Genomic DNA, 24679 nt, shown 5'->3' on the forward strand with positions numbered 1-24679 from the left:
GACAGCACAAATCGAGAGGTTCTTTTGGGTGCAGTCATCCCCATGGTACCATGTAAGTTGGGAAGACAGGGAACAAATGCCTCTGTGCAGGGGCAGTGAGTGACAGTAACTGTGACACTGGGAGAGTTTAACTGTGTCTGTCTATTGAGGGAAGCAGGTAACAGAGAAGGATAGTGAGGGGTGCAGGAGACCAATTCACCCCCCAAGAGTCTCCTCAGCATTGGCACCAGAGGCGGGGGGAGGCTGTAGCTTAGTAACTTGGGGTGAAATGCAGAGAGGAGTCCAGGGTGGATGTAACCTCTCCCCAACCTCCTCTCTCTCCATCCCCCTTTCTGGCCCTGAAACCATCCAAGACTTGAAAGGCCATTGGCTGCCTTCACGTACCCACTGCACAAGAAGGGGGTTTAATTCAGGGAGTGGCTCCAGGCCCTGGCCTTCATTGGGAGGGACGGTTCAATGCAGGTAGCCTTCAGGGCTTCTGCAGCAATGGCGCCTCCTGCAGAACGATGGTGAAATTGACCAGTGGGGATGTAAGTTACATATCTGAGCTGCCTCCCTGGAATGGCTGTGGGCACTGCATGTACCCCTAGCGTGGCACCCAGGGGCCCTGTTCCCTTACCTGCTTCTGGGTGGCTGGGTGCAGGGAAATCCACCCTAACAGACACTGAAGACAATTTTGCTCAGCCCTGTTTCTGCATAATTCGCGGTATTTTGTCTCTGTCAGGCTCTCTTCTCCCCCATGACCACCCTTGTCCTCTCCCAGCCGTACAGGCCATGCAGCTCCCTTCGCAGCACTGGCTGTGGTACCCTCCTGGAGCTGGGACTCATTCTGTCTCATCTGCTACCATGTGTGCTGCAGCGGCAGGGCTGACTAAGGCAGTGGCATAGCCAGGTTCTAAAATCAGGGGGAGCCAACACATAAAAAAAGGTGCCACACGACATATTAAATTAGACCTCTACCTCGATATAACACGACCCGATATAACACGAATTCGGATATAACGGGACAAAGCAGTGCTCCGGAGGGCTGTGCACGCACCTGGTGGGACAGCCCTTCTCATCTTTCCTGAGGGGGCTGTTCTGCAATCTGTGGCCCCTGGAAGCAGGCAGCACACAGGAACGGGGGGGTGGGGGCACAGTCCCCCACATAAGAGAGACAATCGGACAGAGGTGGGCAGGGTCTGTTGGGGGTTCGCATGGGGCAGAGGGGGTTGGGGGCTGCACTGGGAGGCTCTCCAATGCAGCACCTAGCCACGCTGACTCTATGCATCATGAGGCACTCGGAAAAAAGGAGGCAGCAAGAGAGAGAGAGGCCGACAAGGAGTGCCCTTCCCCTCCCAGCTGGGTCTGTGAGTCCCTGATCTCACAGATCTCAGCACTGCAGGCACCCAGCCCCCAAGTACTGGGCTGCAGTGCAAGTTAGAGGGGCTGATACAGAGAAGTCAGGACAAGTCAGAGCACTTCCCATGTCATGATGAAAACTCACTCCCGGAAAGCTGGATGAGGTAATATGGTGGGGGGCGGAGGGGAATATATATCAAGGTGGGTGAGGTAATATCTTTTATTGGACCAGCTTCTGTTGGTGAGAGAGACAAGCTTTTGAGCTTTCACAGAACTCTTCTTCAGGAAGAAGAAAACTCCATGAAAGCTCCAAAGCTTCGCTCTCTCCCTCTCTCTCACCAACAAAAGTTGCTCTAATAAAAGATATTACCTGACCCACCTTGTGGCTCTAATTTCCTGGGAACAACAGGGCTACACCAACCCAGCATACAAAAATGCAAGATTCACATGAACAGCACAGAGTGACCACCATCACACCAGGACACTATTTTCACGATTCATCTTAGCATAATGTCATCATCACACCAAGCACATCTGCACAATGAGATAAATATAGCCACATGTGCATGCCAAACATTCACAGTACAAGCACACTGGGATCCACACAGCAGGATAGTAGTGTCAGTTTAGCTCTCAGTCTGAGTCCATCCCCACTAAACTAAGTCCAAAGTTTCAGTTAAACACAGGGCACCTGCAAATAGCTGTACTAACAGCAGGATCTACACTGGCACAATAGGAGGAGTTGCATGTCAGGGCACTAATTCCCAATCCCAGTATAAGGCAGACAGCCATCCCACCAGCAGCCAGGTGCTGGCTCACAGCCACCTGGAGGGTTTCCAGTCCCCGCCCCAAGCCAGCCTCACCACAAGAAAGACCCCTTTGAAATACACTTACCAGCTGCTGCTACTGGCTGCCTTTAGTTGGGTAAGAGGTTAGGAGCTGCTGCTGCAGAGCCAGAGAAAGCACACCTGCCACAGTGCCACAAGAAGCAGGTAGGAGAAGGAGCTGGGGTGTCTCAGCTGCTCAGCCCCTTGCTCCAGGAGCAGTTCCCCTCACTGATTGGCTGGTGGCCAAAAACCAGCTAATCAGCAAGCACTCACACTCCCTAGCTAGCTACCCTACTGCCCCTGCCCTGGCTGAACAGCTGATGGCTTGTGGGCAGGTGTCCCTGCCCCCTAGAGGGGGCATGCCCTGACTGACCCCCTTCTTTCCCAAGGCCCCAGCCTCTCTCCTCCCCAGGAGCCCAGCTTGCTGGAGCTCAGTTCTTTCCCTCTCCCCCCATTCCCTAGCTGATTAGCTGTTTGTCTCCCTCCTGCTGGGAGACAGCTAATCGGCAAGGCAGGGAGGGAGCAGGGTTTATGCAGCACACTAGGGGAAGCCAGCAAAGCCTGCCTGCAGGAGCCTAGCTTGCTGGAGTTCAGTTCTTCTCTTCCCCTCCCTGCCCCGGGATCAGCTGTCTCCCTCCTGCTGGGAGACACAGCTGATGGGTGCAGGCGGGGTATGCAGCAAGCTGGGGGAAGCCAGGCAGGCCAAGCTTCAGAGTGGAGCATGGGCCCTGCCCCTGGTGCCATGGTAACCTCGCCTCAGGCATGGCTTTTTTGAAAATGTGCTGAGGGGAAGCAGCTGCCTGCACCCCACTAGCTACACTACTGGACTAAGGTCTAGTACTCCACGGCTCACCCCTTTCAGGCCCTGGATTAGCTGTTAGCACTGCAGAGCCAGAGTGCTAGCCCATTCCCTCTAATCACTGGTGACAGGGCACAGTGTCCACTTCAGAAGCCGACTCCTTTAGCCCCCAAAGCCTTGGGGGAAGCCTGTGGTTCCGAGGGGTCCCATCCCTCATGCTCCTCAGGACCCTTCTGAGGGCCCTGCTCTGCAGCCCTTATGTTGGGCAGGGCCATGTGGCTCAGCGGGAGACTTCGCTTCACAGTGCTCTCCAGCATAAGGATTACGGACCTGGGGCGGTGCTACTTGGAAGGCGGATTCTCATTAGCAACGGGATGTCCTGGCACTGACCCTCTCCCACAACCCTACTTCCTTCCTGGTCCTTTACACTCAGCCCTTCCACCTCCCGCTGACCCCTTTTAAGGTACAATCCCCAAAGAACACAAGGGGCAGATTTCTCTGAGCTGACTGGTGTCATCACATGGTCAGTGTCTCCCATGCCACCACCCCTTCAGCCCTAACAACAAAGTCGCTTGCTTTAAGATTTCAAGGCAAAGTTTCTCTCCAGGGAGAGCTGGGTTGCGGACCCAGGAGTAGGACAAATGGCCTTCATCGGTGGCCTCTTCAAAGGCAGTGGGCCAATGGCACTGGGACTGACCCAGAGCAGGGCTTGTTCCACCTCTCCCTGCCATACCCCAAAGTTCCACCCGGCGATTCTTCTGGTGCCCAGCCCTGCAACTCTCAGCTGCATTGTCCCATGCCTCACCCTGTTCGTCCAGGGACGACTCCACCTTACGCTACAGCCCTGCTTTACCCTGGGACAATGCCCAGCCTGGGGTGTTGTCTGTCTGCGTGATCCCCACCAGGCACAGGAAGGAACACTGCTTTACATTAAGGTTCTTTTGGTGATGGGCTAACCATACCCCTGTCCTGCATTTTGAGTGTGAACAGCTGTAGATGGAAACTGAGATGGTAGAGATGGAGCAGGACTAACCATGGCCACTTAGTCTAGCCCTCACCCTGTGTCTGTCCTGTACAAGTGTTGCAAACAGCAAGTGCCTTTTCTTGCCCTGATATGATTTTGGAGATGTCAGCATTTTCTACGGCTTTCTCCCTGTATGGGTTGTGGGATCCAGTGGAGCGGTCTGTGTTCTGTGTACAGGACAAGATGTGTATATATTTTATATCTTGCTATATTACTGTAAACACAGTTATTTAATAAATAAAATGAATAAAAGCATTAAAATACATCAAAATACATCAAAATGAAACAGAGGATTGTTATGTACAAGGGGGCGGGGGAGGCTGCATGTGAGTATGTAAACGTGGGTGTCCGGGGCTCAACCCTCCCAGGGGAGGAGGGGAGCCACACCGGCCCGTTACACTGAGCAACAATACACGAGTCAATTAGGGCTCAGGCCTTCTGTTGCAAGGCTGAGCAACAATATGCAACAGTTTGGGGAAGCCCAGGCCCTCTGTTGCAGGGGCTGGGCCACAACACAAAGAGTTCAAGCAAGCCCAGGCCCTCTGGTGCAGGGGCGGGGCAGCGACACAAAGAGTTCAAGAAGGCCCAGGCCCTTTGCTGCAGGGGCTGAGCAACAGTACAAATAGTTCAGCAGGCCCAGGCCCTTTGGTGCAGGGACTGGGCAGCAAACAGTCTAGGAGGCTCAGGCCCTTTGGGGCAGGGGCTGAGCACTGGGGTGAGGGGGAAAACTGCCACCCATCAGTGGGGTGGCAGGGGGAACACAGGCCCATCCACTCCACTGCGTCCCGGCCCGGGGCCCTAGGCAGCGGCTACCACGGCTGACGGTCAGTGGGGATCCTGACCGCAACACACTGACATGGGTATGGGTTGATCTGCAGCCGGACTACTAATTGTCGGGTGATACCACCCACTGTTAGTCGGGCTCGAGCGCTCGGGTAGGGCCGGACGTCTCCATAAATGCACTGCAGATGGATCGGCTTCAAACGGGGGTCGACCGGGGGTCCCAGAGCCTGGCGCACCAACATCTGGCCGCACCCAGAGTCAATCAAAGCCTGCGTGGCTTGGTCCCCAACCATCACCAGGACCGTGAGTTTGGGGACCTGTGGTAATCGGGTCCGGCCGGCTCCTGCGTAGACCTGCCCAAAGCTACAGTCCATTTCGGGGCAGTCCCGTTGTAGGTGCCCCGCCTTCCCGCATCCAAAGCAGGGACCGAGCTCGACACCCGCCCGAGGGAGGGCCACTCGGGTACTTTGGGGCTGACGGGCCCTCGGGCCCCCTGATTGAAGGCTGGGGTTGCCAGCCGGGAAGCCGCGTCTGAGCGCTGGGTCTGGGACCCCGGCCGGGATTCTGATCCGTGGCCTGGACCTCGCTGGCTGGGCAGGTTGGTCGCCTTCTTCTCATTATGGGGCATTCGGGCCCGGAGGTAGGTGGCCGGAAGGTGGGTCCTATGGAGGCTTCCGCAGCCAGGAAGCCTTCCATCAGCGAGACGGCGTCAGCCAGGGTCGCCGGCCGGTGTCGGAGTACCCAGGCCCTTCCCCGGGCCGGCAGGGTATGGACAAATTATTCCAAGACAACCTGCTCGGTGACCTCCTCCGCCGTCCTGACCTCTGGTTGCAGCCACCGGCGGCAGGCCTACTTCAAGGTCTGGACCACCATCTGGGGACGGGCGCCCGCAGGGTAGGTCTGGCGCCAGAACCGCTGTCTAAAGGTCTCTGGGCTGACATCCAAAGTGTCCAGGACCGCAGCTTTTACTCGGTCGTAGTCTCTGGCCTCTTCTGTCGCCAGTCCGCAGTAGGCCGCTTGGGCCGTCCCAGTCAAATACGGGGCCAAAAGAGTGGCCCATTGGTCTCGGGCCCACCCCGCGACAAGGGCCACATGCTCAAACATGACCAAGAAGGCCTCGGGGTCGTCGTCCGGGCCCATCTTGGTCAGGCGCAGGGGGGCAGCCGAACATGGGCCCCCCCCAGTGCCCTCCCCCGCTGGCCAGTTGGCGGGGTGGGGTGCGGGGCCCATGAGGTGCTGCAGCTGCTGTACTAGCTGCTGCTGCTGCTCCAGCTGAGCTGCGTGCTGCTGTTGCTGGAGCTGGGCGGCATCTCCTTGCTGCTGTTGCTCCAGCTGGGCGGCATGCTGCTGCTGGGCTGCCTGCTGCCGCTCCTGGCTCTCCACCGGCAGCTGGAACAGCCATTGCATATCCATGTTCCTGGCTAGGAAGAGGGTGAATCACCACCCACCTACCGGCCCCTTCTCACAGAGGCAAGGGTTCGACTCCCCACTTCTGGTACCAACTGTAAACGTGGGTGTCCGGGACTCAACCCTCCCGGGGAGGAGGGGAGCCACACCGGCCCGTTACACTGAGCAACAATACATGAGTCAATTAGGGCTCAGGCCTTCTGTTGCAAGGCTGAGCAACAATATAAAACAGTTTGGGGAGGCCCAGACCCTCTGTTGCAGGGGCTGGGCCACAACACAAAGAGTTCAAGCAAGCCCAGGCCCTCTGGTGCAGGGGTGGGGCAGCGACACAAAGAGTTCAAGAAGGCCCAGGCCCTTTGCTGCAGGGGCTGAGCAACAGTACAAATAGTTCAGCAGGCCCAGGCCCTTTGGTGCAGGGACTGGGCAGCAAACAGTCTAGGAGGCTCAGGCCCTTTGGGGCAGGGGCTGAGCAGCAAACAGTCTAGGAGGCTCAGGCCCTTTGGGGCAGGGGCTGAGCACTGGGGCGAGGGGGAAAACTGCCACCCATCAGTGGGGTGGCAGGGGGGACGCAGGCCCGATGCAGGCCCATTCACTCCACTGCGTCCTGGCCCGGGGTCCTAGGCAGCGGCTACCACGGCTGACGGTCAGTGGGGATCCTGACCGCAACACACTGACATGGGTATGGGTTGATCTGCAGCCTGACTAGGGTCGGCTGCCCCCGGGCCACTTCCAATTTCTCTCTCTGGGCCTACCTGGTCCGCAGCGTCCACTCCTGGGAAGTCCCACAGCATGGGCTCCTCGCAGCCTGGGTGGGGGGTAGATCCGGCAGTTCCTCGGGGAAGTCCAGCCAGTGCTGCTCCGGGGGTTCCTCGGGGTAACAACAGCGGAGAGGGGAAGTCTCTGGTGGCTCCTCGTCGTAGGTGGCACGGGGAAGCTCCGGCGGGTCCTCCCGGTAGCGAGTGAGGGGAAGCTCCGGCCAGTCCGGGCAACTGCTCTGGGCCCCAGTGGCTTCCCAGTCACGAGCTCCCTTGGGCAGGTCTGCTCCCGGCAGTGGCTGGGCTCTGACTGAGCTCTGGTGGCCGGCTTTTATACTTCTGGGTCACCGCCTAACCCTCTGAGGGGCGGGCTCACTGTTCTGTAGCCCCGCCCCTTCCGGTGTCCGGGGCTCAACCCTCCCAGGGGAGGAGGGGAGCCACACCGGCCTGTTACAGAGTAGTTAACCATTTGATAGCTTTCATCACCATACAGTTTTTGGCAGGTTTCCACACCCCATCCCTATTTCTGGCGCCGTCAGCCCCTTTGACCATGCCCCTCGCTACGATACTTCCGGGGGTACCTTGGTTCAGGGGACAATTAGCTCAGTGTTAATGGCCCTAGCCTGCAGTCAGGCCAAGTAACGGTAGAGAGTCTGTTTGCCCGGGGCCCTCAATCAGGGCAGGGCGTCAATCGAGAAGGGGATCTGGCCTACAGTCAGGCAGGCAGAGCAGCAGGAGGTTCATTTGCCTGGCCCTTGATCAGGGTAGGGCAGCAGTCAAGTAGGGGGGCTCTGGCCTACAGTCCAGCAGAGCTGTCACAGTCTAGGAGAGGTTAGCTCTCTGGTGGGAAAGTCAGCACAACCGTCTGGCATCCGGATTCAGGCGGGTGCCAGACCAGTTCAGGCCTCCTGACAACCAGGTGGGGAGGCTGCCACTCCTGACGTTGGGGTGGTAGGGGTAGAGGAACCCAGGCCCTCTCGTTCCACTGTGTCCCAGCTCAGGGCCCTAACAGCGGTGGAGTGGTCCGCCACTGGGTCAGCAGGGAAAGTCCAACCATAACACGCTGGCTGGCTTGTAGTCAATAATACATCTGAACCCAGTTCAGCTTCCCTGGGCTCCTTCCTACACGCCAATTCCATGTGTGCATGGGTTCCAGGGTTGTTGTTCGCTTTGGACCATGAAAAAGTTCAAGGAGCTGAGATTAGAGAAAAATCACATAAAATGTAAAAGGGCGTAAAGCCAATAGGGTTTATCTATCTATCTATCTATCTATCTATCTCCATACACCACATCTATCTATCTAGCTATCCCGAGAGGCGGAGATAACCATGCTGGCGGCTGTGAGCCTCTTTTCCCAGAGGCAGCCACAAGGGTAAGTTCTCTCTCCCCCGTGTCCCCTCCCTGCAGCTTTCTATACTGTCCTTCTCTCACTAACCAAAAATGATCTCTTGCTGTTTTCTATACTCTCCCTCTCTCAAGCCTGGTCTACACTAGTCATTTATTTCGGAATTAGCCGAGTTAATTTGGAGAAAAAAAATCATTCCTTCCACATGACCAAACTGGTTTATTCGATTTAAAGGGCTCTTTAATCCAATTTCTGTACTCCACCTCGGCAAGTAGAGTAGGGCTTAAATCGAGATCGCAATCCCGGATTAAAAGTAGTGTGGATGCAATTCAAAGTTATTGGCTTCCGGGAAGTATCCCAGAATGTTTCCTTGTGACTGCTGTGGACAACACTCTCAACTCTGATGCACTAGCCAGGTGGGCAGGAAAAGCCCCAGGAACTTTTGAATTTCATTTCCTGTTTGGTCACCAGCAGCACAGGTGACCAGCAGCACAGTCCACTATCATAGGCAATCATGCAGAGAGCACCATCACAAGAGACCACGCAGTCCCGGATTCGCAGATGAGCTCCAGAATGGTCCGAATGGGAGGTACTGGATTTCATCGAATGTTGGGGAGAAAAATCTGTTATGGCAGAACTACGTTAAAAAGAAAAGAACGCAAATATGTACGCTAAAGTCTCCAGGGCCATGACGGAAAGAGGCTACTCCAGGGACACAGAGCAGTGTTGTACAAAAATCAGGGAGCTCAGGCAAGCGTACCAAAATGCCAGGGAGGCAAATGGGCGCTGTGGGTCACAGCCGCATACATGCCGCTTCTACTGTGAGCTGCATGCAGTTATGGGGGTGACGACACCACTACCCCACCACTGTCCGTGGATATCTCCAAGGAGGAAGTTGAACGGAGCGAGGAGGATGAGTTATTGGAGGATGAAGAGGAGGAGGAGGAGGATAGTGCACAGGCGGCAAGTGGGGAATCCATTTTCATCCCTAGCCAGGAACTATTCTTAATGCAGGAGCCAATAGCCCCCACCCCCACTTCCATGATCCTGGAGAAGGTACTTCTGGCGAGTGAGCCTGATCGGAGCCATGCGGTGGCGGGGTGGGGGTTGGGGAAAACACAGCCACGTTGGGCTGTTTGCGTTTAGTTTAAAGGGCTCATCCCTGCTCAGAGCCTCATCGGAGCCACGCAGTGGGTGCGAGTCTGTGTGTGTGTGTGTGTTGTGTGAAGCAATCATCCCAGAGAGCCTGCAGGACCTTCTTTTATACTGCAAACCTACCAGGCATTGCTTGCTATGAGAAAGGGGGCCCAGCAGTTTGAAAGTATTGAAATGAATGCGGAAGAAACAGAACCCTGCGTGCCCCTAGGGCTTACCATGGCTGGCTGCAAGCTGAATTCTGTTGCCCGGCTGTGTGTGATGTGCTGTGTACTATGAATTGCCTGTTTCACTGAGAAACAGTGTGTCCTTTGTTCTCTGAAATGTATCTTTTAAAATACTACTCTTCCTTTTTCTCCTCCTGCAGGTGCAAATGTTTCAACGCAGCCCCAATCTACTCCATCCAAGAGGCTGGTCCAGATTAGAAGGCAGAAAAAAGGAACTCGGGATGACATATTCGCCGAGCTCATGCAGTCCTCCAGCGCTGATAGGGCCCCGCTGAATGCGTGGTGGTAAACAATTGCACAGTCACGTAATGCATTACAGGAACACGAAGAGAGGAGGGACGCGCGCGATGAGAGCAGGCAGAACACTATGGTCGAGCTCATGGGGGAGCAAACTGACATGCTGCCCTGTATGGTGGATCTAATGCAGGAAAGGCAGAAAGATCACAGATTGCCGCTGCTGCCCCTGTATAACTGCCCTCCCTCCTCCCCAAGTTCCATAGCCTCCTCACCCAGATGCCCAAGAACACAACGGGGGAGGCTAAGGGGACTCACACACTCAACCCCAGAGGCTCACCCAAGCAGCAGAAAGTTGGCATATGTGAACTTTTGATTTGGTTTCTGGACTTCTCCTTCCCTTCTTCTCCACCCCATAACCCAACCCCTCCTCCCCTTCTCCTCCATTTACCTTCTGATTTCTCTCCATGTGTTGTGCAATGAATACTAAAGAATGGTTTTTAAACAATTGTGACTTTATTTCCTTTCATATATATAGGGGGCGGGTAACTTCAAGATAAACAAACACAAGTGTCACACTGTACCCTGGCCAATCATGAAACTGTCTTTCAAAGCTTCTCTGATGCACAGCACACCCTGCTGCACTCTTCTAATCGCCTTGTTCTCTGGCTGTGCGAAATTGGCCACCAGGCGAGTTGCCTCAACCTCCCATTCCGCCATAAACGTCTCCCCCTTACTCTCACAGATATTGTGGAGCACACAACAAGCAGCAATTACAATTGGAGTATTGGTTGTGCTGAGATCTAACCAAGTCAGTAAACTGCTCCAGCGCTCTTTCAAACGTCCAAAAGCACATTCGACCACCATCCTGCATTTGCTTAGCCTATAGTTGAACTGCTCCTTACTACTGTCCAGGGTGCCTGTGTACGACTTCATGAGCCATGGCATTAAGGGGTAGGCTGGGTCCCCCAGGATAACTATAGGCATTTCCACATCCCCAACAGTAATTTTCTTGTCTGGGAAGTAAGTCCCTTCCTGCAGCTGTTCCAACAGACCAGAGTTCCTGAAGATGCGAGTGTCATGCACTTTCCCGACCATCCCACCTTGATGTCAGTGAAATGTCCTTTGTGATCCACCAGTGCTTGCAGCACCATGGAAACGTACCCCTTACAGTTTACATATTGGCCGCCCCGGTGTGCCGGGGCCAAGATAGGGATATGCGTTCTGTCTATCGCCCCACTGCAGTTAGAGAACCCCAGCGCATTAAAGCCATCCACAATGGTCTGCACATTTTCCAAAGTCACTACCCTTGATAGCAGCTGGTCAATGATTGCATTGGCTACTTGCAGCACAGCAGCCCCTACGGTAGATTTGCCCACTCCAAACTGATTCCTGACTGACTGGTAGCTGTTGGGCATTGCAAGCTTCCACAGTGCTATGGCCACGCACTTCTCAACTGTGAGGGCTGCTCTCATTTTGCTGTCTTTGTGCTTCAGGGCAGGGGACAGCAAGTAACAAAGTTCCCTGAAAGTGGCCCTACGCATACGAAAGTTTCGCAGCCACTGGGAATCATCCCAGATCCGCAAAACTATGTGGTCCCACCAGTCTGTGCTTGTTTCCTGGGCCCAAAATTGGCGTTCCACGGCATGAACCTGGCCCAACACCACCATGATCTCCCAATCGCTGCATGCTGTGCTTCTAGGAACAGAGGTGTCCATGTCCTCATCAGTACAGTAATCGCTCTGTCGTCGCTTCCTCGTCCATTTTTGCATACTGCTGGATAATGCGTGAGGTATTTACAATGGTCAAGACTACAGCAGAGATCTGAGTGGGCTACATACTTGCCGCGCTATGGTGCCTGCATGGGTAATCCTGGAAAAATGGCATGAAACGTAGGAGAGCTGTTCGGTTCAAGATGGCTGATAAAAGGCGGGAAATGGTTTCCTTCTGTAGCTTTCAGTGGAGCCCAGCACCGACAACATGGAGAAATTTGCTACTGATGCAAGAATGGGAGAGCAGAGTTTGCAGCAGAAGCTGTGCTGCTCGGTTGACGATGGCTGAACAACGGCGGGAAATGGTAAGGATCTTTCTCTCTTTTGCACAGCTCTGTTTTCTGCTTATTAACAAAAAGGGATCTTTCTCTCTCTTGCTGTTTTCTGTACTTTACACAGCCCTATGTCACTGACACAGAATCTCTCGCTAATTATTCTGCCATGTGAGTTCTTTCACCCGACCTTCTCAACCTTCCTTTATATTTCCTATTCTATTTAATTAGCCTTTGGTTTTTTAAATTGAGTTCAATTTTTTTTACTCTTATAATTTTTTAGTCCCAACAAAAATAACCTTTTACCACGTTCTTACAAACTCCTCTCTCTTGTTGCTTTCTAGTTTCCTCTTTCTTCTATTTAAGATAACCTTTCTTTCCTTTTTTCCTCTAAGCCTAAGCAATCTTTCTTTTTAAAACTCCTTTCTTTAAGGCCTCTGTAGCGAGATGGCATAGTCTCCTGTCCTGACAGACAGGGAGGGATCCGTGAACGCCCCCCTGGTGGGTAGAACGGGGACTTGCATGGCCTCCCCGCTGGAAGCAGAGGGGTGGGACAGGAAGCGGAACTATAAAAGGCTGGTCCTCCAGCTCAGTCGGGGGAGGGCTGCCTGAGGAGCAGGACGTCTCTTCCCCGTTGCGTGAGCCCAGACCTAACGGAGACCGCTCTCCTGACAGAGACCCAGAGGTGCTGACAAAGCTGCCAGACGCCAGGATCTCCGAGGAGCTGGGGGGGCTGCCACTAGCTGTCTATCCCAGCGAAGCGAACAACAACCCTGGAACCCATGTACACACGGAATGGGTGTGCAGGAGGGAGACCAGGGAAGCCGAATCAGGTTTGGCTGTGTTATTGACTACAAGCCAGCCAGCGTGTTGCGGCTGGACTTTCCCCGCTGACCCAGTGGCGGACAACTCCACCGCTGTTAGGGTCCTGGGCTGGGATGCAGTGGAATGGGAGGACCTGAGTTCCTCTGCCCCTACCACCTCAACGTCAGGAGTGGCAGCCTCCCCCCTGGTTGTCAGGAGGCCTGAATTGGTCTGGCACCCACCTGAATCCAGATGCCAGATGGTTGTCCTGACATTCCCACCAGAGAGCTAACCTCCCCTAGACTGCGACAGCTTTGCCGGACTGTAGGCCAGAGCCCCCCTACTTGACTGCTGCCCTACCCTGATCAAGGGCCAGGCAAATGGACCTCCTGCTGCTCTGCCTGCCTGACTGTAGGCCAGATCCCCTTCTCGATTGACGCCCTGCCCTGATTGAGGGCCCCGGGCAAACAGACTCTCTACCGTTACTTGGCCTGACTGCAGGCTAGAGCCATTAACACTGAGCTAATTTTCCCCTGAACCAACGTACCTGGAAGTATCATAGCAAGGGGTGTGGTCTCCCACCCAGATGGACGGATGGTGGGGCCTGGGGGGGGACTGCAAACCCTTTACAGCCTCTCTTTCTACTCATTCGTACTTTTTCTCTAAATATGTCAAAACACAAGCACACAACCTTCCCCCGGCCAAACACTGAAAAATAATACAAAATAAAATTTCAAAATGGCCGATGGCATCAAAAACATACACGACTGGAAATGGGGACGGAGGGCAGGACGTAAATGCAACACGGTGCATGGAAACCTGTCAAAAAGTACATGATGATGAAAGCTATCGAGCAGTTAACTACTCACATGGCTGGGCAGGGCAGGCGGCCAATTGGGAAGAAGCCATGTGTTCCACCTTGCTCCAGGTGGGCTCTGATGCACCAAGCCCCCAGAGAAGGGAGGCTGGCTTTTCCCAGAGCTAGGGCAGCTGGGCAGCTTCAATGAGCTGGCTCTCCGCAGTGCACATTGTTCTTATCCTATGGACCAATGTCCATAGGCTGCAGCAGGCTGGAGGCTGGTTCTTGAAGGCCTCCAGGATGCAGATGGTCTGAGAAGCCAGGCATCGGACTGAGGACTTGCTGTCCTGCTGCAAGCCTTTGAGGTCTAAGATTGAAAGGAAGGAAATGGAGGTCAGAGCCATGGCACTCTGGAGAGCCCCGGCAGGCCAAGCCAGCTCTGTACCTCTCGGCCCACGACAAGGAGGCAGCAGGCCAGGTGGCAGGAGGCAGGGGACTAGCGGGAACAACCAGCAACCCTCACTAAACATCCCCGCCGCCCTCCACAGCTGGGGGAGCCTCCAGACACAGGCAAGAAGTCCCAATGAACCCCATTCACTCACTATTTCTAGGACTGCCTCATCCCTGCAGTATCTGAGAGCCTCATCCCTGCCTGTATTTACCCTCCCCTTTCCCCCCCAATGCACAGATGGGCACTTAGGCCTAGAGAGGGGGAGAGTCACAAAGGGGCTTGGGCATTGTTAGGCGCCGCCTAACTTCAGGTGCTCTGCTGCCCTCCAGGAAATGCCGAGGAGGGAGCTCAGCCATTCTCTAGCTCCGGTTGGGAGGCCCAGCTGTGAATCTGCTCTGGGAGTGAGGAGTCTGAGCTATGTCACCCACCCTTCCCTTTTCCCGAACAAATGTGGTGGAGATGCTGCTCTGCCCTGTGCTGCCCAGGAGTCCGGACACGCAGCAGGGAGGTAGGTGACCGGACGTCACTTCAGCCTCATTTGGAGCAGTGGCTTGACCCCAGGTGTCCCACGTGGAGGTGACTGCTCCAAACACTGGGCTAGTGAGTGCAAGGGGGGAGGCAGCACCCCACTTTGGCTGTGTTTGTGGGGGGCAATCATCTGCGAAGGCCAGCCAGCTCAGGCCCAGTTTGGGGATCTACCAGGCCACAGCTCTGAGGTCAGGGCTAAGTGCCTGGGCACATGCTAACCAGCAGACACGACAGGGTGAGGGGGCAGCTGATCAGGGGGTTGGGGATTGACATTTTGCATCCCCTTGAGGCTCTCGCCTGTGACCACGTTGCTGGCATTGGAGATTGAACCCACCCTGCGGCCCTGGGCCGTTCATCCCCCTAGTGCTCAGTACTCAAAGCGGGACCACTCACTGTCGCAGATGGCGTCCAGCTTGTCCTGGCTCCCCTGGTCCAGCTGCCGGGCAGTGAGCCCTACACACACAAACAGCTCATCACATCCCCGCGTCCCCAGCGAGGGTGTTAAAGAGCCTGTCACCCTCCAAGCACCGCGGCTTTCCCCCGCCCCTCACTGGCCAGGACACACTCCTGAATCCCCAGGGGAAAGGGTGAATCCCCAGAGATGGCTACAGGGCTGGTTGCCAAAGGAGAGCACAGCGCCTTGAAGGTCCACTACCAAGAGCCCACGGTGGGGCAGGGGCGGAGAATGGGGACTGCATGAGGAGCAGTGGGCTTAGAGGGGTCCCATCAGCCGATCAGGGCAGTTTGGGGTGAGCTTGCTCCTGTGGGTTTCTGACACCCCTTTGCCTTCATTAGGGAATCAGGAGCCCAGGGATCACTTCTTGCTGCTGGCAGGGACTGAGGAGAGCCTGGGACCAGATCCAACCCCTCTGCTAAAGGGACCCCTCTGCTCTGTGGTTACCTAGGAACCTGATGGCTGCTTCCCTAACTGGAGTCTGTGGGTTCTGCAGGAAGGCCATGGTCTGGCCCAGGAAGTCATCAGCTCTCTCCTTGTAGTGGATCACCTAGGAGCCAGAACAAGGGAGCACAAGATTATTAAAGGCCTTTCCGTCCCACAGGCCAGCTTCCAGGTGTGTGGAGCACACATCCTGTTTTTGCCCCTCCTTCCTGTGCTGGGAGGATCACGCAGAGGGACCACACCCAGGGCCAGGTGTGGTCCCGGGGCTGGGGCTCAGTGTGGGCACAGAGCCAGGCAATCGGGGGTGCCCTATCCACTGATTCCTCCACTTCTGCCAGCGAGGGCTGTGCAGTGAATGGCCAGAGGGCTCCCTCACCAGGCAGTCACAGCTTCGCCAGGTTTCCTTGTGCTGGATGAGGTCACTGAGCTGGTGCCACCTCAGGAATTGGGCGGCACTGCTGAGGGTGTCCCAACACACCTGCAAAACAAGAGGGGCCGGGGTGAGCAGGACACAGTTACAGGAGCTGGAAGCCACTAGCCTAGTTACCTGGAGGCCAGGGAGGCCGTGCGTGCTGAACGCTTCCCTGCCCTGGCTGCTCGCGGAAGGGCGGCGGTGTGGCTAAGGCAATGGCTGGAGACCTGACTCAATTCCCAGCTCTCCCTGCAAGAACTCAGGCAAGTTGCTTAGGCCCAAGGCTGCAAAGGGATTTAGATGCCTAATGCCCATGGGGGGTTCAATATTTTTGAGGCTGCGCCTCAGTTCCCCACCTCATGGGGTGAATTCATTAGTGCTGGTGGCATTTGTGTCCCAAGTGATGGGGGCCATGAGCACTAGCATGTGCACAGGCATGGGGGGGAGGGGCTTGGGCATGTCATGGCTAGTACGGGCTGTCCGGGCCGCTTGGCTAAGGGCACATTGGGTCCTGTGTACCATCTGGAGGCTGAGTAGCCCTGCTTCTGGTAGGGATATGGCCAGGGTTGTGCTCTTCCCACCAGCACAGCCAGGGGAGTGTGCGGAGGCCAGTGGCTGTAAGAGTGGTGAGGCGACCACTCGCCCCACCCAATCTCTCAGCCTGGCTGCAGGGGGGTGTTGAGCTCAGAGGATGCAGAGAAGACTCAGCAGTTGGGTGGGGTTCCATGGTCATGGCACTACTGGACTCAACATTCAAGTGATTTTGAGTGCCTGATTGTCACAGCACTGAGCACCTGCCCTCTACCGGCCAGACCCTTTAAAGGGGGGTGTCACATGTTGCACCCCAAACAAATGGTCGCTCTGTAACTATCTCAGCCGCAGACTCCACCCGTGGCCTCACCTGGGACACGTTGGGACGCTCATCATGCACAAGGAGGAGCAGTGGGACCAGGCTCTGGAGCACATGCTCCTTCATCTGCCTCCGGTTGGGCCCCCTTACAAGCTCCAGCAGGTCTTTAAAAAGGGTGATGGAGAGCACCTGGAGCTTGCTGGTCACCTGCAAGAGATGATATAGGGAGGGGAGGAGACACTGTGACAGTCATTCTCATCCAGCGGGGCAAGCGCACACTGTGCCAGAGATGTCTGCCCTGCAGGGGGTATTGGTAACTCACCCCCAGCCATACAGCCACAGCTGGGGCCAGAGTCTCATGGGCATAGCGCCATTGAAGGCAATAGAGATGCAGATTTCCACCAGCTGAGGGGCTGGCCTGGTAACTTCTTGGCCAGGGAGAGCAGTAAGCTGGGGTGAGACTGCCCCTGGGCTCTCACAGCCAGCTCTGGGTGCACTGACATCAGCACCCGCCTGTGTCAGCCAAGGGGAAACATTCAGGGTGGAGCAGTGCCAGGACAGGGGCGGCAGAGAGGGAGCGATGAGGAAAGATTCAAAGAGCGAAGGGGGGGTGTAGTTTGTCCACCCGCTTTGCAGGCCCAGCTCACACTGGTGTTGACCCACAGCAGCCCTCTAGCCGGGCCAAGGGGGCCAGGCATAGGGGGCAAATTCCTACATTGGTGTTTGTTTGGGCCATGCTCAGGGACCTGGGGTGAATTTAACCAGGGCCAAGGGGTGGTAAATGTGCAGGAGCTCCCAGATAGGGGGCCTTGGAAGCCATGACTGGAAGCCACCCAGCCTCCAGGGGTTTGGGGTGGGGTGAGGGGTCAGCTCAGAACAGCTGGGCAGGCTCTATACAAAACACGTGGGAGGGGTATGGGGGCATCAGGGCTGCACTGCAGTGGGCACAGGCAGATGTTGGACTGGCACCTCTCTGGTCTTCCCTCCAGTTGTTGAGGCCTGTTTGCCTTTCCCTGGTGATGGGTGTAGTAAGTGCAGGCCATGATAAAGGCCCAGTATGAGGCCTGAGGCCTGAACTAAAGTAATGAACAAGACTTTGCTAACATAAAGCAAAGGTAAGCTGTGAGCCAGAGGCAGGCCCTGCTCACAGAAGCTGGCAAGGAAAGGGCTGATACGTACCTAAAAGGTACTGAACATTCACATACTTGCACATTCCACACAGATAACAAAGAACAGGCTGGCCCATCCCAATGACAGGGGCAAAAGGGTAAATGATGGATAGTTATTTTGATCGAACCAACATGTACAAGGTAGAAGGCGGCACCTAAATACGTAGAAAGGTTGTACCGTGCTACGTGGAGGGGTTGTACCTCATACGTCAGGTGTGATGTGTAACTTGTTTGTATCTGTGTATAAGAATGCATCCCTGGGGCGGTGCCTTTGTCCGGCCGAGGGGGCAGTGGAAAGTCCCGCCACTGAGCCGGGTCCATTGCCAAGAGGCACTTTCTCGTAGTATGCCCTGAATTAGGCTAAGAAACCTACAGGGAACTGCAATTGTGTCCGAGGTCGCAATAAACCTGGCCGACGTGGCTTTGCATCTTACTGGACTCTGTGGTTATTGGGGGTTCTCGTCGGGTCTGCTGTGTCAGCTATCTGCAGAGCTGGGGTAGCACACAGAGGGAACACACGCACGCAGCCGAGTGATATCAACAAGGAGAAAGCAGAGCACCACACCGGTAGCACTCTGACAACACACTTCTGACAACAATGGGCGTTGTGTTCATTAACACTATTTGGATATAACCCCTGCCCCATAAAGAACCTGTTCTGTTCCCCCCGGGCCTGAGAGGGGTTTGGTTTAAAGGGCTCGCCCCAGGGCGAGATCCTGCATCCTTGGTCCAGGCTGCCCTGTCCCTTTGGCCAGCTGGGGACCCAGGAGACCCTGGGAACAGCTTTAGCCAGGCCTGTGCCACTACTAAATAAAGAGTGACAGGGTCCCAGCAGAATTCGGGAGGACTGAGAGTAGGATTTACCATTATGAGAGCTGGGGAGTCCCTCCAGGAGCCCCCACTGGGGCATTACCCCTGGAAGGCAGTAATGGATGGGCCCCTTTCTCCTGCCCGCTTGCTGGATCTCGCCACCCAGTGTGGGACTGAACATCAGTCTGGTGAATGCGCCAGCGGGGGCTAGTTTGTGGGTACAAAAGATCTGAGGAGAACTTTCCCCTCCTTTGACGCTGCCCTGCCATGAGAACGAAGGGGAGAGGAAAGGGCGGTAGCTGCAGAACCTACAGACAGAGCCATTTCCTTATGGAGCTGACAGGCCAGCTGTAGGATTCCTGGCCAGGGAAAGGAGGGGCAGATTTTCACCAAGGTACCATCACTTGTCACCCTGGAAGCCAGCAAGAGCATTGCAGCACCCTGTGCTGCAGAGGCCCCCTCGCTGCATGCAGGCTCAGGAATGCACGTCCTTCCCCAAGGGGAGCCTCGTCCCCAGGCTGCCCTCATCCTTGTCAGTAGGCCTGCGGGACACCAGGGTTCCCATCCTTTCTGCCATGTGCTCTCATGGAGAGTGAGAGGAAGGCGGGAATGGGCTCATGATTTATGACAATCCGTTTTCTGGCTAGGACCATAGCACAGGCCCTGCTAGCCCACCCCCTAGCCCCCACTCACATGTCCGCAGTTTGATGGGATCTCCTGTGAGCTGCCAGGCCTTACATCATGAAACAACGGCAGGAGTTGCGCAGCCACTTGCACAGCCGCGTGGCTGGCGCTCTGCCTGTCCATGCCGGCGAGGAGGTGTTTCAGCACGGCGATGGCCTTGCGGATGAGGTCTCTGTCTGCCTCCTGGAGTCGCTCCAGGACATCTGGCAGCAGATGCTGGAGTTTCCCCACCTGTGTGAAACAAGGAGCTGCTTTACGAAACACCCCCCAGTGACCCAACAAGCCATTTCCAAAACAATGTCTGCCTCCCCTGCAGACAGAGGCATGGGAGCTAGGGGTGCTGGGGGTGCTGCAGCACTCCCAGGTTTTACGCAGGGCTCTGCTCCTGGCCCCACACACAGGGTCCCAGCTGCCGGCCCTGTGCCAACCCCCAGCTATGGCCCCAGCCTTGGTCCCTTGCCCCATCCACCCCCGCCCCGCCTCCTGGAGCCATGGCCCTGCTCCTGACCAAAGCTCTAGTGGTGGAGGGGTGTGGACAGGGGTAAGGGGGTGTGTGCAGCACCTCCACTATAAAAAGTCTTCCAGCGCCCTGCCTCCAGAGACATATTACAGCCTCAAAGCCTTTGCACAGCCAGCTAAGATCACGGGCAGTGGGTCCGGCAACCTGCAACATAAGCAGCTGCTTCCTTGTACTCCAGATCTCAGGGGATGGTTTTTATTAGCAGATATCATCCGTGGAAAGTTCTCTACACAACACGTTGACCCCAAATAAATCAAGTGTATTATTGTTCGAATAGCACCTCGAGGGCCTGTCTGCAATGAGGGCTTGTGCTGGGGGCTTTCCAGGCACAGGAAGAGACGGTCCCTGCCCTGGAGCTTACAGGCTAGACACACGAAGACAGGATTTCTATCCCCATTGTACAGACATGGAACTCGGGCACAGAGAGGTTACGTGACTCGCCCACAGTCACTTAGGGAGTCTGGCAGAGCCAGGAACCGAACCTGGGTTCTCCTGAATCCTGGTCCTTACAGCCCAGCCTAGGGGAGGGAGTCGATTTTGCACACTAGTTCTAGGGTTAGGCTGTTACTAAAAGCCAGATTCAGTCATTTCTGTATTTGGTTTTTCAACCTTTCAAAGAAAGCCCCACAAAATCTCAACCGGCATCAGGGAAAAAATAGGTCATATGCAAAATAGGTCTAACGGGTTCCGGAAAGAAAAATGAACCACGAGCAAGTGAAAACCAGGCTGAAGTGCATGGAATGATGGGAATGGTGTGTAACAAAGAGAATTACAGTCACGCCCTCTCCATGTCTGATCTAGTCATAGTCCGGGTTTAATAAACCGGACTGACCCCCTATTCTCAGGCGAAGTAAATTATCATTAACGAGAGTTGCCTTCAGATTGTCTCCTCTTTACCAGGCTGCCAGATCTGTGTATTTAAGCCCCAAGGGCTTTCTCTGCCTTCACTATATTGTGGGTATCAAACTTGTTATGAGATCTTAGCAGCAAAAGGCCCTTCCAGAGCTCTTCAGAGGAGCGAGTGCTGTGGGACAGAGCCGTGACGTCAACAGTTAAAACCTATGAGGCTTAAAAGGGGATTTGTAGGAAAAAATGGTTCCTAATTGTAGTGAAATGGCTCTATCCAAGCGTCCCTGATCACTGGGGTCGCCAGCGTTCCCTGGGGGTCTAGAGTCTGCAGCTCTGCTGCTACTCTAGTGCTAGGGTTCTTTGGATCACAGACACCCCAGACACAATCAGGCCCAGCTGTGCCAGATGCTCCACACACCTAGAGACGCACCCTGCAGGAGCCAGGCCCTGCCCTGCAGAACAGCAGACAAAGGCCAGGCAGGGGCTTGCCCAAGGGCACCCCGCAGGTCAGTGGCAGAGCCAGGAATAGAAGCCAGGGCTCCTGACTCCAGGCCAGGGCCATACCCCCTGGGAAGGTTTCAATGACCCCAGCCCTGCAGCAGCTCCCTGCGGTTCTGGGTTTATCCCCCAGCCCTCCTCCCCTCTCACCTTCTCTGGGCGAAGGGCCAGATTGAGGAGGCCTTTGAGCGCCAACCAGCGCACCACTGTCTTGGGGTCTCTCAGCAGCCTGCCCATCTCCTCCACGATGGCGTCTTCCAGCTCGCTGCCAAGGTCAGGGCACTTGAGGAGCTAACACACCAACAGCAAATCAAGCTAGAGAACGGGGCTGGCCTCTTGCGACTCATCTCTGCCACGGGGCCCTTAGCTCCACTGGCCAAGGCCCGGCATGGGCTGCATGCAGGGCATCGCGATTGGGCCCCACTGAAATGCTTCTAGCGCGACGGCCCCTCGAGGCTCCAGCTGAGATCAAGGCCTGCCCTGCTCCCTCACTAAGGCTCAGCTGCACACGGAGCAGTGGTGTGGGGCGGGTCTGCAGCCTTGTGCTCCAAAGGGTCGCCCGGTCTGCGGGGGGCAGGTGAACTGGCCATGAATGGGCAGGCGGCTGCCCGGCCTGCGCATGGCACACGGATGTCAGAGGGGGCTCGAGAGCCGAGGTCACACAAGGGACCATTCTATGGAACTGAGCCTTGGGGAACTGACCCTGGGCCTTGCTCCAGCCCCGTGACACCAGCTGGGACAGGTAACAATGCCCAGACTGAGTGACTCCACCCCTAGGGTTGTAGGAGCTTTCCCTGCCCCTGCTCACCCACCCACCCACCCCCAGGGCCTTCAGGGCCACCCCTCTCCTGGCCATAGGCATAAGCGGCAAGTTCCATTGGCCCATGGTGCCTGGGCACCATGGGCCTCAGCCCCACCTTTCCCCCCCACATCTCCCAGGCCATTTAAAACAGCCTGGGGCCCCCACCACCACTGGCAGCGCAGCAGAGCTGAGCGGCCTCCTGCCTGCTTGCTCCCATGGCTGCCAGCCCCTCCCTGTGGCCCCTGGGTGGGGTGGGCGCGCCCCTGCAGCCAGTAGGAAGCTGTGGGGGCAGTGCCTCAGGGTAGCAGCACATGGAGGGCCCCCGGCCCGCCCTGCCTAGGAGCCCCAGATAAGCGCTGCACCCTTCCAACTCCTCCCAGAGCCTGCCCCCCCACCCCTTTCCCGCACCCCACTCTGGCCCCCAAACTCCTTCCCAGAGCCTGCACCCCCTCCCTCCACACCCCCTCCTGTCCCCAAACTCCCTCCCAGAGCCTGCATCCCCACCCTCTCCTGCACTACCACCCACAGTCCCCTCCCAGAGCCTGCACCCCAGGCCCCCGCCCCCACCCAAACTCCCTCCCAGAGACTTAGGCAGGTGGGGGGCAGAGTTTAGGGGGGCAGAGTTTGGAGGGGCAGGTTCTGCTGAGCACCACCAAAATTTCTACAAATCTGCCGTCCCTGGCCATAGGTCAGCCCCATGCCCCGGGCACGGCTGGGCCGGGCGCTCACAACCCTCACCCGCTGGTGAGGCTCACCTGAATGAAGAGCGCCACGGCCGGGACGTACCGCCTATCGTCCCGATCGTTGAGGATGGCCACGAGATGGTGGAAAATCCAGTTTCGCTCCTGGAAATTGAGCGAAACCATGGCCCTGGCATAGGAAACACAAACACCACATCATCAAGGTGGGCAAGGACTGGTCCTCCATTTACGAATCTAACCAGACCAGTGCCATAGGACAGGGGATCCCGGGCGACTAGTCACACGCAGCTGACACGGACTAGTTCCTGCTGGCTTAAAATGCCCAGCGGCTTATGTGCTAGAGACCCAAACCCTTAATCACTCGACAGGGAGCCCTTCCATGAGGCCAGCTCTGAGCACGTAGTGCTGGGGCTGCAAGAGAACTGCAGACAAGGAAGGGTGTCAGTGGGGTCGATGGTCTTCCTCATGTGCCCAGATATTGGGTGATGAGAGACAGAAGGGTGGGTGAGAGAATATCTTAGATTCACCCAAGACAAGCGCTGGAGCTTTCTGTGTTAGCTTCTCTCTCACCCACAGTCACTGGGCCAACCAAAGACATTCCCTCCCCCACCTTGTCTCTCTCATGTGCTGGGCCTGACAGGGCTACACCAACGCTGTGGAAAGACATGGCGGAGGCTGTCTTTGCCCAGCCATGCCTGCCAGAGCCACGCAGGAAGCGGTTTACGCCAGGCAGCGCAGGGTGGAGAAGTAGCCGACTGACCCCTTGGCCAACAGCACAGAGGCTGCGGCCTGTTCCATGCAGGCGATTGGGAGCCGCGTCTCACCCAGCAGGGAAGGCAATGTGGCCATGTCCTGGGCCAGGGAGGGGAGCTGCTGCTGTGATCGGTTCTGGGCAGCACTCACCGGGCAAGCAGGCAGACACCTTTGTGGTGCGTGTCGGAGCTCATGAGCAGGTCCCAGCGGCCATGCTTCATCATGAAGGTGGCCTGCTCCTTGTAGCCAGCGCATAGAAGCAAAGCTTCCATGGCCTTCACCGCAAACCTGTGTGCAGAGCGAGCCTCTTGTTACTGAGTGAGCCCAGGCCAGGCCCTGCTGCGTGCCTGCGGGCGACGCTGCAGAACCCAGGCTGGGTGTCGGGCTGGCGGTACCTGACGGGGCTGAGGGGTGCGGCCGTGTCCTCCTGGTTATGCTCCCTCTCCTGCGAAGCAGTGTGCTGCACTGTGTGGGTGACGTGGAAGAGCAGCGCGACGTAGAGCTGAGGGAAGAGCTCCTTCACTTCCTGCCTGCAGGCCTGCTCCTGCAGGATCACATATAGGGCTCTTGTGGCCTGCAGATAAGAACAGGAGACAGACATCGCTGCAGGGATTTTGTCCTTCCCACGCTCCCCCAGGGCACCTAGAGGGGTGGGCTGGGGGCTAAGGCCTGGGATGCTGGGTTCAATTCCTAGCCTGTGAGACCTTGGCTAGAACCACACAAGGGACTTCGGCCCAGTGTGGCCATGCCCAGCTTCATGTGCCCTGCTGCCCAGTGGACTCACAGCCCTGGGTTAAGTGCCCAGGCTCCGTATACGCTCCAGAGAGAGAGTCAGTTGGGCCAATTGTTAAAGCGGGTGAACGGGATGGGCTGGGTAATTTCAGGCCTGTCAGCCTGACATCGATCCCAGGCAAGATAATGGAGCAGCTGGTATAAGATTCAATTAATAAAGAATTAAAGAGGATAATTTATTTAATGCAAATCAACAATTTTTTGATGAGATTACAAGTTTGGTAGATAAAGGAAATGGTATTGACATAATGTATGTAGACTTCTGTAAGGCGCTTGAGTTGGCGCTGCACTCCAGTTTGATCGGAAACCTAGAAGATACAAAAGTAACGTGGCACACATGAATTGGATTATAAAGTGGCTGATAGGTCTCAAAATGTAATTGTAAACTGGGAATCAGCATTGCACGGGTGTGTTTCCA

The 24679-nt window shown here is 56.1% G+C and overlaps 1 protein-coding gene across 6 annotated transcripts; it reads right to left on the reverse strand.

Annotated features, from left to right (window-relative positions):
* Window positions 1–391: 391 nt before the first annotated feature.
* On the reverse strand, window positions 392–23747 carry LOC120387106 (maestro heat-like repeat-containing protein family member 7). Of its 6 annotated transcripts, none has more exons than XR_005590032.1 (10): window positions 23620–23747; window positions 22771–22885; window positions 21364–21504; window positions 19356–19577; window positions 16735–16890; window positions 15798–15899; window positions 15425–15527; window positions 14917–14976; window positions 13615–13911; window positions 4026–4158 (listed from the first exon to the last, which is right to left on the reverse strand). XR_005590032.1 is itself a non-coding variant. In XM_039507305.1 (9 exons), exons 1-9 carry the CDS (start codon window positions 23739–23741, stop codon window positions 13727–13729), a joined length of 1206 nt encoding a protein of 401 aa, XP_039363239.1. In that variant the 5' UTR covers window positions 23742–23747; the 3' UTR covers window positions 13529–13726. The 6 variants fall into 6 exon arrangements, 3 of the variants coding, with proteins under 3 accessions (XP_039363242.1, XP_039363239.1, XP_039363241.1); XR_005590033.1 differs by lacking the exon at window positions 4026–4158 and adding an exon at window positions 7850–8131; XR_005590034.1 differs by lacking the exons at window positions 13615–13911; window positions 14917–14976 and adding an exon at window positions 392–895.
* Between the last annotated feature and the right edge of the window lie 932 nt (window positions 23748–24679).

The sequence above is a fragment of the Mauremys reevesii genome, linkage group 20 (genome assembly GCF_016161935.1).
Source record: "Mauremys reevesii isolate NIE-2019 linkage group 20, ASM1616193v1, whole genome shotgun sequence".
Classification (NCBI taxonomy): Eukaryota; Metazoa; Chordata; order Testudines; family Geoemydidae; genus Mauremys; species Mauremys reevesii.